This window comes from Mytilus edulis, chromosome 14 (genome assembly GCF_963676685.1).
Source record: "Mytilus edulis chromosome 14, xbMytEdul2.2, whole genome shotgun sequence".
NCBI classification, from domain to species: Eukaryota; Metazoa; Mollusca; class Bivalvia; order Mytilida; family Mytilidae; genus Mytilus; species Mytilus edulis.
The window spans coordinates 1,210,475-1,225,820 of NC_092357.1; the positions used below are offsets into that span (position 1 = coordinate 1,210,475).

Genomic DNA, 15,346 nt, shown 5'->3' on the forward strand with positions numbered 1-15,346 from the left:
CGTGTGTCCCTAGGCTCTCGTTACCCTAAATGAAATGTAACTGTTTTGAATGTTTTTCGTCCTCTTGAGTATAATTCCCTCACTTTAACTGCTAACGTTTACATATTTGGAGTCGATCCATTTGTGTTTTATGTGTCGTATAAAACATTCAATTTACACAATTATAGACGCAGGTGCTTAAAGGCCATGTTATTGTAAAAATGCATCAATTTACAACTACGAAGCCAATAACTGAATAACCAAACATCAATCTAATCCCTCGTCTTAATGGATCAGTTAGGCTAACGGAATAATTGCTTTATTGTCTCATATAAAAACAAAAAGACATGTTTTACATGGGGAGCCCCAGAGAGGTTTTGCAATTAAAATCTTTAAGTAAAATGTAATAGCCAAATATCAAAATAACACTGTATTGTTCATATTTTTCTTCGCTTTTTGTGTGAAGTGAACAGATAGTATGTCGCAGGCAACATATACAACAGTGGTTTTTAAAATCAAAAAACGTGTTCTTAGTTTTAGGAATTACATTGATGCTATTCATTCAACGCGACGATATATGTTGTAGCTTCAGTTTTTATCAATATTCAAAGTGTTTCGCCAGAATTCCTAAACAATTTTCTCTACCGATCAGATGCATATATTAAATTTGTAAACATTTGTAAACGACACTACCAATGGTAAACATTATTTGTTATCATTGGTTTTATACCTGACAATAATAAAATGAATTATGACAGTTTTTAATAACAATACATAAAATTGATTCAACACTTTGTCAATCAGTAATCGGCGATTGTAAAAAGTCTTTAAGGTGATTATCACTAAACAGCCTGAGATCAATGAGTTTTCTGATTGTTCTTTCAAACAGACAAGATGAGTATTCTTTATGTAGAGACACCATGTTACATTTTAATGCAACACAAATGATTTCCTCCAGTTTGACGAGATGGTTGACGTGGTCCTGTGGTACTCCTTGTCTATCTGTCAAAACAACAATGAATTACATGTAATAGGTTAAATAATGAAGAACAAAGGATATGGGGTATCCTTAAGGATGTTTACTCCTCCATTTTTTGACTTTTAGCCAGTTTTTCGGAATCATCTGGTTTTATCCATGTTTTTTCATTAAAATATTTTGCCCACTAACCCCTACTTTTCTTTTTATAATTTATTACATAAAGTTTAAAAAGCCATATTTCAAAATTTTATAAAAATCTTGTTACTTTTACTAAGGTGCCAATGATAAATATATGAAAAATCTAGAGAGAATAATTTGCCGCCAAATTTTCAATGGCTTATATCTCTAAAACGAGCGCACGGACCCTCCATTTTTTTCTACATTTTTAGTTTCATTATTTATATACTATCAATTCATAATAGTCTTTTAAAAAGCTTGTTATTTTTTAACAGAGTAGCGAACATCCTTAACTGAAACAATAGTTGAACATCACATCATAGAAAGACAAACAGCAAAGAAATACGCCAAATTCAAAGAAAACGAGCATGTAATGCTGTACTTCATCTCAAAGTAACAGAGATGCCTTTAACACGGTGGGAAAAAATCTAAACCAACCTAACATTGCTGCACGTTGAATGCATGGAAGCAGTAGCCTGATATCATACCTTTACAACATTTAAATAGGGATGTCAACAACTCTTCTTTTAATTAAAAAACTTTAAAAACCTGTTTTAATTTTGGGACAACGATTTCGTGCAATGCTTTTACGTGAATGTATTAGTAGCTTTTGCTATATATTTCATTTATCTTATATTGTAATATTTGAAAAAAATATATTTCCATTTGTACGGATGTGGAACTTACCCTACCGGAGCACTATGAAATTATCCCCGTTTTGTTGAGGAATTTTGTTGCTCAGTCTATAGTTTTTATGCTGTGTCTCATTTAAGAATTGAATGCTGCTTTTTGTAAATTTTTTTGGGGTGTAAAAGCGTTGACCGAAGAACATTTTGTATGAAGCGCGGTCAACGCTTTTACACCCCAATAAATTTACAAAAAGCAGCATTCAATACTTATAATTACATTTTTGTAGCTAGAATCATGAAAACACGATTTTTATCAAGTTTTCATTTAATTCACCTGTGCACTTTATTGTGGGACCTCGTGTCATCATGAATGATAAATTCTATTGTCTAATGCAATTGTTTCAGGAATAGCACGTGATGAGCAGTTAGCCAATCAGAATAACGTATTATAATGAAACATACATCTAATGTAATTATATATTGTTGGTATTTTTTTGTATTTTTTAGTATTTTTCATTCGTTGTCAGTTAGTTTCTGACTTATGAGTTTAGATGTCGAATAAGAGTATTTGTTTAGATCTGTACATTTATGATATTTCTATAGTAACAAAAGATGATAATGATTTAAACATACCTGGGGATAACAAGACCATTGCTGCTAGAAGGCATATTTCTTGGTCAGTTAAATTCAGCAGTTTGAACGAAAGAGCAGACCTGAAAATACTAGAAATTAGATGTCCTATTTCTCCTCCATGTATAGAAAAATTCTTCATGGATGTATCAAGATTGTATATTTCAAAGAATATGTCGGATTTACGTACAGAGTACCAATATGTATAGTAAATAACGGCCATTTCTAACAAGCATTGTTTGATTTGAATTTTCCTAAAATCATCTGGCAGTAATGCAAAAGTACGTATGCAATTAGAAAAGTCTACAATGAAGACAACAAGATTGGTTGTGAATTCGGAGTATAAGTTCCGTAAGCTACCATCGGTTATTTGCTCTGGATTCTGTAATCATAAACATAAAATTGTTAGTTTCTTAAAAAACAGGACAGATCATAAAACAAAACATGTCGAATTCATCTATAAGTACGACCAATATCATCATTAAAACATATTTGTAATACTGTTATTATAACCATTACCTCATTACAGATATCGTGATTATAAGTTTGTACGCGAGACGTGTGATTTGTCAACAGAATTATCAGTGACGCTCGTTTGGATTCGAAAAAGCAGGAACGGCCAAATACAGAAAGACGCTGAAGAGCAGTGAAGATCGACCCAACATTCTGATAGAGTTCTACCAAATACGGCTAAATAATTAATTCCTGCTTCAGTAAATCGTTATTATTTTAAAAAAACAAAAACAAATCTTAGAATTTAGTTAAGTTATTACTATGGCCATATCGATAATAATTCATGCTAAAACAGAAGTGTTAACTAATATGTGTTTTATTGCTTCTGTCCCAAGTCAGGAGCCTTTGGCCTTTGTTAGTCTTGTATTATTTTTAATTTTAGTTTCTTGTGTACAATTTGGAGTTTAGTATTACATTCATTATCACTGAACTAGTATATATATATTTGTTTAAGGGCCAGCTGAAGGACGCCTCCGGGTGCTGGGATTTCTCGTTGCATTGAAGACATGTTGCTGACCTTTTGCTGTTGTCTGTTCTATGGTCGGGTTGTTGTCTCTTCGACACATTCCCCATTTCCATTCTCAATTTTATTTGTACAGAACAATTTATAAAATTGAAAATGAACTGGACTAACAGTACTCTCCAGTTATCAATTATATTGAGAGACGAATGCAGTAAGTGGTTTAAATCATATGAATGTGTACGCTGTTCGTATATTAGTCAATACATCATTTACACTGCAGAGTTCGTTATATCCTTTAAAGTTAAATTTTTACTACACCCTGCGGGTGGTCTTCTTTGTTAGAATAATTTGTATTTTTATTTAAATATTTGTTCAATTGTTCTGAATGTCTGTGATGTATGTTTACACATTTCTGAATGTTGGGTCCTAATTCATGTCGCAATATTTGACTGTATTGGTTGCTTATCAAACTGTGTCAATATAACGGAACTATATACAAATCTCAAACAAGTTTACTATCTTTAAAACCAGAACAAACCATTCTTTTCTGAAAAAGGCTGTACCAAGTCAGGAAATTGGCTGCTGCTACTACTATTTCTGTTGATAAATGTCGGTTGTTATATTTTAGGAAATTTTCGAGTGTAATTTCAAATCAAGCTAATCTTATCGCATTTTATGAACAATTGTTTGATATGTGTTGTAAGGGAGACAATTTAAACAAAACTTGCCATCATTTAATCTGTTATTTTCTACTTAATAAAATGGAGGTTCCCAGTCGGATATTAACAGTTGTTATCCAGTCGTTAAATGTTTTTAAGCTTTTGATTTTTGCCATTTGATAAATGACTTTCTCATTTGATTTTTTCTCAGATTTTTTTATTTTTATTTTACTTTTTATCAATATTAGTTTCTTACAATGACGAGTAATGGCAATTGTTATTTCAGCTAACATGATGAATTGTACAAATCCATTTTGCCTGGAAGACTTTAAATCTTCATTTATTGAATAATTTATATTTTAATCAAAAGGCTTTTCTATTCCATCAGTCAAACATGATTTATATGGATTTGGCTTTTATTTGACATTAGTAAATGCCTGTACCAAGTCAGGAATGTGACAGTTGTTATCCATTCGTTTGATGTGTTTGGACTTTGAATTTTGCCTTTTGAAATTTGGACTTTCCTTTTTGATTTTTCCTCGGAGTTCAGTATTTTTGTGTTTTTACTTTTCGATGTTTTTTACATGAAGCTCTTCATTTTTTTTCGGTTTTCTGAATCCATGGTACTCAAAATGCAGTTTTGAGCGTTCTAATGAAGAATAATCCATGAAAGTGCTTTTGGCGCATGAACTTTATAAAGTGTTGTTTGCAGTTTTAAGATAAACGTTATATAAAGTTTAATCATCTTTGTATTGCAATATAAATAAAAAAAATACCTCAATTTTGGTAATTGTTTCTGACCGCTCGACAAATTTCTTGTGAGCCTTCTGAAATCCCGCCAAAATAATGTGTGATATAATCTTTAACTCTTTGCTCACTGACTTTTGTTTACATGTAAATTTTCCACAAGTCAGTATTTTCATCGATAAGTCATATTTCCAAATCTTTACAAAGTAAATATCTGGAAAGATTCCGAAAATAGCAATTATGTAATAAGTATCCTAATACAAGCACATGAGTGATAATAATTATGAGTGAATTGTAAACTGCTTTAATTTATTATAAACTGGCATGCCATGTAATAAGCATCATAATACAATCACTTGAATGATAATCCATTATTTAGTGAATTGTAAACTGTTCTAAAATAGTTATAAATTACCATGACAGATGATGCATGCATAGCACAAAGTAGAAAGAAAATTACCTAACTTCGCGGACAATATTAAGTTCTTGACAGAAATACTCTAAGCAAATGGCAAAATCAACAGCTCAAACACATATAACGAATGTATGACAACTATCGTATTCCTGATTTGGTTTTTCCTTAAATAGTGGTTTGAACCTGGTTTTGTGCTAGCTAAACCTCTCACTTGTATGACAGTCGAATTCAATTTCATTATATTGACAATGATTTGTGAAAAAAAACAAACAGACATAATAAGTCACCATTTTCGCTAATGTTCATGCGATTAGTTTTTGTGTGTAACCCTAGTTTGTCTCTTCCTTATGATCAATATACGAAATTTCAACGTCGGTTGAATATTGTCGCTTTAATCTCATCGAGTAACATGTTTAACGAATAGCTAACATCACACCTCATGATTTAACAGTCAACATTATCAATTAGTTAACTGATATGGAAGTGTGTCAAATTATTTGCAACATTGTTGCGACCTTGGCTCGTTAGATACCAGTCGTCTGGTATAGCGATTGTGTTCTTATCCCGATTTTGACAAATAGACAAAATGTATACTCACATTAGCTACGATGGGAATTCACCCTCAGTCAAAATGACACAATCGGTAGAGGACACGAAAAAAAAGTTGTTTGAATCGAAAACTAAATGTAGAAAGTGATATTTTTTTGTAAATCCAGAATGCATCATTCCTAATTTACATAACTTTTACATCAATTATTGATCGAAAAATGTTCTTGATAGCACCGGATTGATTTTGTTTTTTATTTCTATTTTACACGACAGACGGATGACAGAGGATAAAATAAAAGTAGTAAAACGAATGCTTCTTTAGAATAGGATTTTAGACAACTTACCACAGTTTTCAAAGTAAACGCCCTCTTCTTTATTGATAGTTTTTCTTTTTTGCTTTTCTAGACTGCATGAATCTTTATTTGCTTTTTTAGGATTGACTCGATTTTCAAATGTTGTTGCCGATACATTGTCTGTATATTTTCGCTTTGTTGCATTGACCAGGCTTTGAGAGTTATAAATTTGATTTAACTTCACTCTGCTAACATTAGTGCCATTCTTTTCGTTAACCAAGTAATCTAACTTCAGCACATGTTTTGATTTAGCAGCACTTTCTGCTAAATGTTTTCCATCCTTTACATTATCAAGTTTAATAATAATAGAATTTCTTTTATGTTCACTTGTTTTAACTTGATCATTATCGGGATCATCGGCTACGAAACTATCGATAACACAACATGTCTCGACACAATCGTGACAACAACAGTTCTTGGCGCTATTCCTAACACAGACGTGTTCGATACTACAGTTTATACAATCTTTCTGAGAAGCATCCTTTACTCTATCGTGCAAACCACCCTTTTCTACATGACCATCGGAACAATTTTCATCGATAACAATGATACCGTCTCTCTTCGTAGCATTTTTTGTATCATCGAGTTTTCTCTTTGTATCGTTTATGGTAACATCACGTGAAGATTTCCGCTTAGTATCTTGATGTAACTTCTCTTCAGTTATGTTATTTAAACATCCGTCTTGGTATAAATCCAGGTCAATAACGGTTTCTGTTATATTCCGCAATTTCTGAATATCGTTTTGACGATGGCCGCTATTCTCATTTGCCCCGTCTGTAATTTGAACTTTGTCGATAGTTATTTTAGATGTCTCATTCTGGTGATCTCCCAATGACTCTCTAAATATTGCAATTGAATCTACGTTTTGATCACGATTAACATTTTGTTTACTACGCATTCCAAAATTTACTTCAGTGTTTGTTACTATTTCGTCCTTTAACGCAGAGTCACGATTTTCTTCATCCAGTTCGTCCTTAAACGCAGAATCAAGTAGTCCATGTATACCTTCTAAAACAGATCTGTTAAAGTTGACTCGATTTTTTCGATCAGATAAATTCTCCTTAAACTTGGGAAATTGCTCAGATCTTTGTTGATTATTTTTCAAACCCTCTGATAGACTTCGGTGTAATTCTAATTCATTCGTTTTTGTAACGTTGTTTTCTGTGATATCATTGCTAAAAGTCTGAGGTTGAATTGATATAGTCGACGAAACATCAGGTATAGTATCGTTAACTAATGATTGAAATGTGTGTTGTTCTTCTGAATGTTCAAAGCAATTTTTTAGTTCACTTACTGTAGAATTTTGATTAGATACTAATACTTTACATTTTGAATTATTTTCTGAAAAGTTATCTATTAGGGACGATTGATGTGTGTCCATTTCACCAACATTTTCGTCTGAGTTTGTAATTTTATTGTTTGTTGTCGTATGTTTGGGCACCAATTGATCAGATTTTGAATCACTGTTTGATAGTTCATCCGTTGAAGACATTTGATTGGTCAATAATAGAAAAGATTCTGACTCACTATTTGACAATTCGTCGATCAATGGCGTTTCATTGATGACTAACCCTTTCGATTCCGGGACATGTATTCCCATTTCGTCATAAAATGTAGTCGACACTAAATTAAGAATCATATCATGAACAGACTCGTCTTTTTTTGGCAAATATGACTTGTGTGATTTAGCTTTAGAAAAGCGATCGATACTTGTCGGAACATGTCGGGTGTTTTCCTCGGTACATTCTTTTAGATTAGATTGTTGATACAGGTTAAATTCGATATCATCAAAGACGTACTCATATTGGTCACTGATTTCCATAATTGATTGTCCTGTCAAAACAGAAAAAAGAATTATAAACCTTTAATACAATTCTATATATAGTAAAATTGAGAATAAAATAGAGAATGTGTCAAAGGGACAACAACCCGACCATAGAACAGACAACAGCAGAAGGTCACCAACATGCAGGTCTTCAATGCAGCGAAAAATTCCCGCACCCGGAGGCGTCCTTCAGCTGGCCCCTAAACAAATATATATACTAGTTCAGTGGTAATGAACGCCATACAAAACTTCAAATTGTACACAAGAAACTAAAATCAAAAATAATACAAGACTAACAAAGGCCAGATGCTCCTCATTGGGGACAATTCTATATATAGACATATAACATGTTTTATTGTCATCGATAAAAGTAAAACAATAAAAAAAATCACATAGAAAAGTCCCTCTTAAATGGCAAAATCAAAAGCACAAACACATCAAATGGATGGATTGAAAAACAACAGTCATATTCCTGACTTGGTAAAGTCATTTCCTTATGAGGAAAATGGTGGATTCAAACTGGTTTCATAGCTAGCTAAATATCTCACACTAGTATGACATTCGCATAAAATCTTATTATTTTGACATTAACTTGTGAACAAAACAAAAACAAAACAGGAATATGATCGTTGTTATCCATTCGTTTGATGAGATTGAGCTTTTGATTTACCATTTTTTAGGGATTTTCCATTTAGAATTTTCCTCGAAGTTCGGTATTTTTGTTGTCTTATTTTTGTTCTTTACCACAAATTCTACCCAAGATATGTTTAAGTATTTGTACCAAGTAACATGTCAGTATCGAAGTGTTTCTCGATTTTTAAATAGATTAGACCATTGGTTTTACTGTTGAACTTGTTTTACACTAGTCATTGTTGTGGCCCTTTACCTTTCGGTGTGAGCCTTGGGTCGCTGTTGAATGCTGTTTTTTTTATTACCTAAAATGGTCAATAAAAAAAATAGTTTATCTTAGAACAAAGAAAAAGATATAAACAAATATAGCAAACAACGCGACAAATTCAAAAAGAGTCCATGCTAAAACCTGTCTATATTTTCTTGGTAAATGGGTTATTTAATTAATGGATTTTATTGATTCCTGTGGATTTTTTTCTCTAGATTATTTACAAAAAAATAAGTCATTAAGAAAATTTGTCTAAGAGACATTCAATCTCATAAGTTGAAAATAAACAACACTGTAACAAAAAATGTTTAAATTGTATAAGTTAGGGAGCTACCATTTGATTTTTATGGGGGGGGGATAGGATGAAATTTGAAAAAAATAGGCAGGACAGGAGTTTTGAGTTAAAAAAAAAGGCAGGATGACACTTGCAAAAAAAAAAAAGTCAGGATGACAATTTATGTAAAAAAAAGTCAGGATAAACTAACTTCCCATTACAGTCAAGCTCAACACTAAGCTGGGGAAAAAAAAGTCGATAGCGATAAAATATCAACCATACCTTTTAATTACTCTTCGTTATATCCACGTCTTATTAGTCAAATTGATTTTGTATAATGCAGTGTAATTGATCTATAAAATGTTATTCACCTTGTACATCTGTTAAACATACAAAAAATATAAATCTTGTTTGCCTGAACGTGCATGTCTCGGAATGATTCATGTATTAATTACAAAGTTGAGAATATACACCTATGTTTAATAAAAGGTAAAAATAAAAGTGAATTTTGAAATAGTATGCTCAATTAAGCAATTCAGTCGTTTTAAATGAAATTTAAATAAAATGTGTTAGTGAAAAAATAACGTATTTTAATAGGATTATACTCATTGATATTTTTAGAATAATTTATTTCATTTTTTATCTACGAAATCGCCATGCATAACAACATTTCTTTAAACATCCATTCACACGAATCTGTTTACATGTACAATGACATGAATATATCATTAGAAAAAGTTCACTGTACTTTATCTTATAATAAATGATATAGTGTTAATTACTGCATGTGTGTTTGTTTTTTCTACATTTACTGGAGGTAAAGGGGGAGGGTTGCGTTCTCACAAAACTTCTTTAACCCTGCCACATTTTTGCGCCTGTCCCAATTCAGGAGCCTCTGGACATTGTCAGCCCTGTATGACTTTTAATTTTAGTTCATTTATATATTTCGGAGTTTAGCATGACGTCCATTATTACTAAACAAATACACATTTTTGTTAAAGGGCCTGGGGTTTTTTTCCCGCTATGTTGAAGACCCATTGGTGGCCCTCGGCTGTGTTCTGCTCTTTGGGCGGGTTGTTGTCTACTAGTATTTGTCATTTATCATTTGATTTTGCCATTTGATTATTGACTTTCTCCTCAGAGTTCAGAATTTTTGTTATTTCAATTTTCACATTCCCCATTTTCATTCTCAATTTTATTCAGAAGCTATACCATAATAGGTGATGGTTTTGAGATATTAACTTGAAAAATGTATGGTTCTCGTTTATATCTTTTAAGCTTTAGAATGATAAATGCATATACATATCTCCTGTCGTGAATCTATTATTGTCTGTAAATCAAAGACAACTGCATCCAAATAAACTCATCATAGATACCAGGATTGAAATTTTTGAATTTGCGCCAGACACTCTTTTCGTCTGAAAAAGTCTGATCAGTGACGCTCGAATAAAGACTGATAAATGAAGCTCGAATGAAGACTGATCAGTGACGCTCGAATAAAGACTGATCAGTGACGCTCGAATAAAGACTGATCAGTGACGCTCGAATAAAGACTGATCAGTGACGCTCGAATAAAGACTGATCAGTGACGCTCGAATGAAGACTGATCAGTGACACTCGAATAAAGACTGATCAGTGACGCTCGAATAAAGACTGATCAGTGACGCTCGAAAAAAGACAAAGGTTAAAAAGTAGAACCAACAATTCCTAAATGTTTTGCCAAATACAGCATAGGTGATATATACCTGATGTAGAAAAGCCTAAGTAACTCAAAAAAAGTTTTGCTAACAATTTATTTCTAATTATAACCATATTAATGATAATTCATGTCAACACAGAAGTGCTGACGACTGGGCTGATGATACCCTCGGGAAATTAAAACCCCATCAGCATTGGCATCGTCCCAGTAACTGTAAATAAACTTGAATGTAATAGATGCCGGTTTTGTTTCAACACCAGACACACGTTTCGTTTACAAAAGAGCGATACCGTCACATTTTAGACATTGGTTGTCATTCATGTTATTTAATGTGTTCCTAATTTGTATGTGGGGTCGTTATAGGTAACATACTTCTTACAAATAATTTTCAAAAAAATGAAATTTATGCATTTCAACTTCAGTAACAGCAAATATTGTGAACCACTGCATTGCATAATGCATTTTTACAACGTCACTTTTGTTGCTTTCAACAACATGTTCATGTGTTGTGTTTTTTCGTAGGACACATTTGTAATGTAATTTACCGTTTCAAATGCCTTGTATTGCAATTGGTCGTACCCCTTATTGAAGGTCATTGGTTGAATTTCACCTTATATTGTTGTACGCTTTAAAAGATACTAGAACACACCCGCGAAATCGCGAGCATTCAGAGCGTAGTTTAAAGAATGTAAAGTGTTGTTGGAAGAATTTTGTAAAATACAGAATGACTGGAGAATTTCAGCAAAAGTATCATAAGTTATAGGTTATTGGGGACGGGAAAATGTTTTTTTACCCTCCACCTTGATTTCCAAAGTTCCCAATTTTTGGTTTTCTATCAATTTCAATATGAACATACATTTAGTAAGTTATGAACATTTATTTAAGTAAGGAGCCTGTAATTCAGTGGTTGTCGTTTGTTTATGTTTTACATATTTGTTTTTCGTTCATTTTTTTGTACATAAATAAGGCCGCTAGTTTTCTCGTTTGCATTGTTTTACATTGTAATTTCGGGCCTTTTGAAGCTGAGTATGCGGTATGGGCTTTGCTCGTTGTTGAAGGCCGTACGGTGACCTATAGTTGTTAATATCTGTGTCATTTTGGTCTCTTGTGGATAGTTGTCTTAACATGGCAATCATACCACATCTTCTTTTTTTTATGTAATCAATGAATTTTGTAAAAGATTTAATGACTGGAGAATTTCAAAAAAAGTATCAAAAGTTCACATGAATAATTTTAGCGCTCATCTGTATATTATGAACATTCATTACTGTATAAATAAAGCGTATTTACTTTCAATTCTAAGATTACTAATCGATCCATGGTGATCATTGATATAGTATACAGAGATTCGTAGTATATGTATGTTCAAAGTATACAGAAAAACGCAAACCGGAAGTCTAATCTGACTTAAAATTTCGTACAATGACGGGACAATATCCGGATGCCTTTTTTCTCGTTTTTCTCCTAAAATAACTCAATCTGAATAATCATATGAATGGATGACAAATGCGACTATGCACTGTACCTATAAGACACAGAGGCGTGTTGATTAATTTATTCTGGAAAGAAGAGAAGCGACACCAAAAATGAGGTCTTCACGTTTAATAGTATAGATTACCCAGAATACATAAGTCACATACAACGATTTTTTTTTGTTTCCTTTCAATTAACATGATTGTACTTTGAAAGATTATTATAACGATTTTCGGATTATAGGAAAAAATTAACCACGACATATGTTTAAATATTTTTTTTTTTAAATTGTCTGTTCACCGACGTCAAGTGTTTAAAAGGGGAAACATATCAATTGTAAATACAAGGTCAAGTAAAGCACTTTAGATAAGTAGAAAACAGTTTCAAGCCACAAACGTTCCGAAACCTTGGCAAAAACACGAAAACGAAAAAAAATAAAGGCAACAGTAGTAAACCGCTGTTCAAACGTCATAAATCGATTGAGAGAAAACAAATCCGGATTAAGGATTTAGACCGCGGAAAACACATTAACTACAAGAGGAAAACAGCGGAACATCAGAAACACTGAGTGTAACAAAAACAAACGCCAACATACATAGAAATGAACTATTTGATTACAACTGTCATAATCCTGACTTGGTACAGGACATTTAAGATCATACAAAGGTGGGTTGAGTCTAATTTTATGGCAGACAAAACCCCTGTTATATGGCGATGTTTCATAATATCGCTAAAATGACAACACTATTTGACAGAAATACAGCACAAAAACACGTATGAATACATGTATATCACAATGAAACGTACAAACTAATACTATATTAGTCGTTATTAATAATATAAATATGATTAAAAAAAAATGATCAACACTAACCCCATCACAAATGGGCGTGGTCGCAGGTACTGCGGAAGGATCAACACTAACCCCATCACAATTGGGCGTGGTCGCGGGTACTCCAGAAGGATCAACACTAACCCCATCACAATTGGGCGTGGTCACAGGTACTGCGGAAGGGTCAACACGATTTTTAAGAAGACTGTTGGAGATAACACTATTAAAGAGTGGTCCGTGGGTGGTCCACTGATGTTTATTTTGCTGTAAATTCTCTGTAATATTTGTAAATTAACTGCACTGCGTTATTAGTTCAATGTTCGGTAATGTTTTAAATCATCTGTTTCATTTTGTGTTAGTGAAATAAAACCATATCACTGTTACAAAGTAATAAAGTACTTTTAAAACGACATATGTTATGTATAAAATCCATTCATAAAATGTTATTATTGATCAGGCTTTTCCCTTTTTACGCTAGTTCAAACATGACAACATGTAGTTTGATAAAAACAATACTCGGTTATTAAACATCTTGTATAAAATTGAGAATGGAAACGGGGAATGTGTCAAATAGACAGCAACCCGACCAAAGAGTAGAAAACAGCCGAAAACCACCAATGGGTCTTCAATGCAGCGAGAAAATCCCGCACCTGGGGGTGTGCTTCAGTTTGCCCTAAACAAAAATATGTACTAGTTCAGAGAAAATGGACGTCATACTAAACTCCGAATATATAAAGAAACCAAAAAATAAAATTAAGACTAACAAAGGCAAGAGGATATATATTGCAAAGATATCTTCATGTCAGACAACCTATAATATGATAATTCGAATAGCAAAATTCCATAAAATCATATAAGATATCTAAATGTACGCATATAGCTTTGATGAATGTACAACTTTTGCAGTCATATTAGGGCTTAAAACTGAACGACACGAAATAGACTTATATCACCTATGTTGTGATGTTCAGTCATTCCCAAAAAATGGGTACAGTTCGAATGTAGACACTGTTAAAAAATAAATTTCAACTGAGCAGAGAGAGAGTGTTGTTTTCTTCTGTGTCTATATCTAGTCTGTCATTTTTTAAATTTTTACTCACACCATTTTAGTTGTTTTCTAGTTTTAGCATTTTTTGTAAGACAAGGTAAGTATGAACGTATCGGAGGTTAGTGTTGTATAAAGTCATCTTAAAAATTGCATTAGAGAAAAACACAAGATTTAAATCCAGGCTCATGTGAAATGGATTACATTTACCACCATAGCAAACTGATTTATACGTATTATTCTGTATATATTGAAAGCAAATACCAATTTTAAGGTCTGAATTAATATAGTGTTTAAAAAATAATTCAAATAAGTAGTTTTCACAACTTATTTAGTAATAAATTTAAACTAATGAAATGTTATGCTGTATAATATTTTAGTTTCATAATACAGCTTTCCAGGAAAAACCCTATTATTTATGTTTTGAATCACTTGTATGTATTTTTTATGCTTGTATTAGTCCACACCCCCATCTTTGTTACGGAGGTTGATATCAAACCAGTATCTGAATGCTGATACATAGTAACACTTAACTCTTTAATGCTAGCTTTTCTAAACAAGTTATTGACATTACAAACTAAAAAACTGTTTTCTATCAAGTTATATGTTTCTTTTAGTCAAATGGACTTGTTCTTGTCAAAATCTCCGTAACGATTCATGAACTTTCACTCAAAAATATGTTTTACCTAAACCGAATACTGTTCAACTTAATTTTATTAGCTCTATACAGATAATGTCATCTTACTTCACACCATAATGTATGTATTATACTCAACTATGAAGTTTTGGAGTCAAAATAGTTTCATTTCGAAAATTTCTATCCTCCGTAACGACATTTAAAACCTCCATAACGGACAATTCCAGTTCTTACCAACAGCAAACATATAAATGAATGTAAATATTGTCTTTAGTGCCGTGTGGAGACAGTAGAGTGCCTCCCCGTGCTTAAGGTTTATGCTCTTATATTATACTAGATTATGGAGTGTGTGTCCGAGCGAGAACTTCTCTATGTTCATTACTTTAGGAATATCTATCAAAAAGTAGTATTTTAATATTCAGCCCCATTCATCTATTTAGTCAGACGTCAGTCGCTACCTTGATATACCCTATCTTTTGTTAAATTTGTCGGGTAACTTATGACAATAAGCATTTGACGTCTTGAGCCGAACAGTTTTATCATTTTTACACAATTTAATCTACTGTGTGA

The 15,346-nt window shown here is 32.5% G+C and overlaps 1 protein-coding gene across 3 annotated transcripts in view; it reads right to left on the reverse strand.

Moving 5' to 3' along the window:
* Nucleotides 1-724: 724 nt before the first annotated feature.
* The window catches only part of LOC139503802 (uncharacterized), a 42,610-nt gene continuing 27,988 nt past the window's right edge, over nt 725-15,346 (reverse strand). Inside the window, exons 1-5 of one of the 3 annotated variants that reach the window (XM_071293730.1) lie at nt 9,462-9,568; nt 6,085-7,926; nt 4,806-4,990; nt 2,398-2,776; nt 725-981 (exon numbers count right to left, since the gene is read on the reverse strand). In XM_071293730.1, coding sequence (XP_071149831.1) covers nt 776-981; nt 2,398-2,776; nt 4,806-4,990; nt 6,085-7,926; nt 9,462-9,534 — 2,685 coding nt within the window. In that variant the 5' untranslated portion in view covers nt 9,535-9,568 and the 3' untranslated portion in view covers nt 725-775. Of the gene's footprint in view, nt 982-2,397; nt 2,777-4,805; nt 4,991-6,084; nt 7,927-9,372; nt 9,569-15,346 lie in introns of those variants that run through there. The other 2 variants (XM_071293731.1, XM_071293732.1) reach the window with 2 other exon arrangements.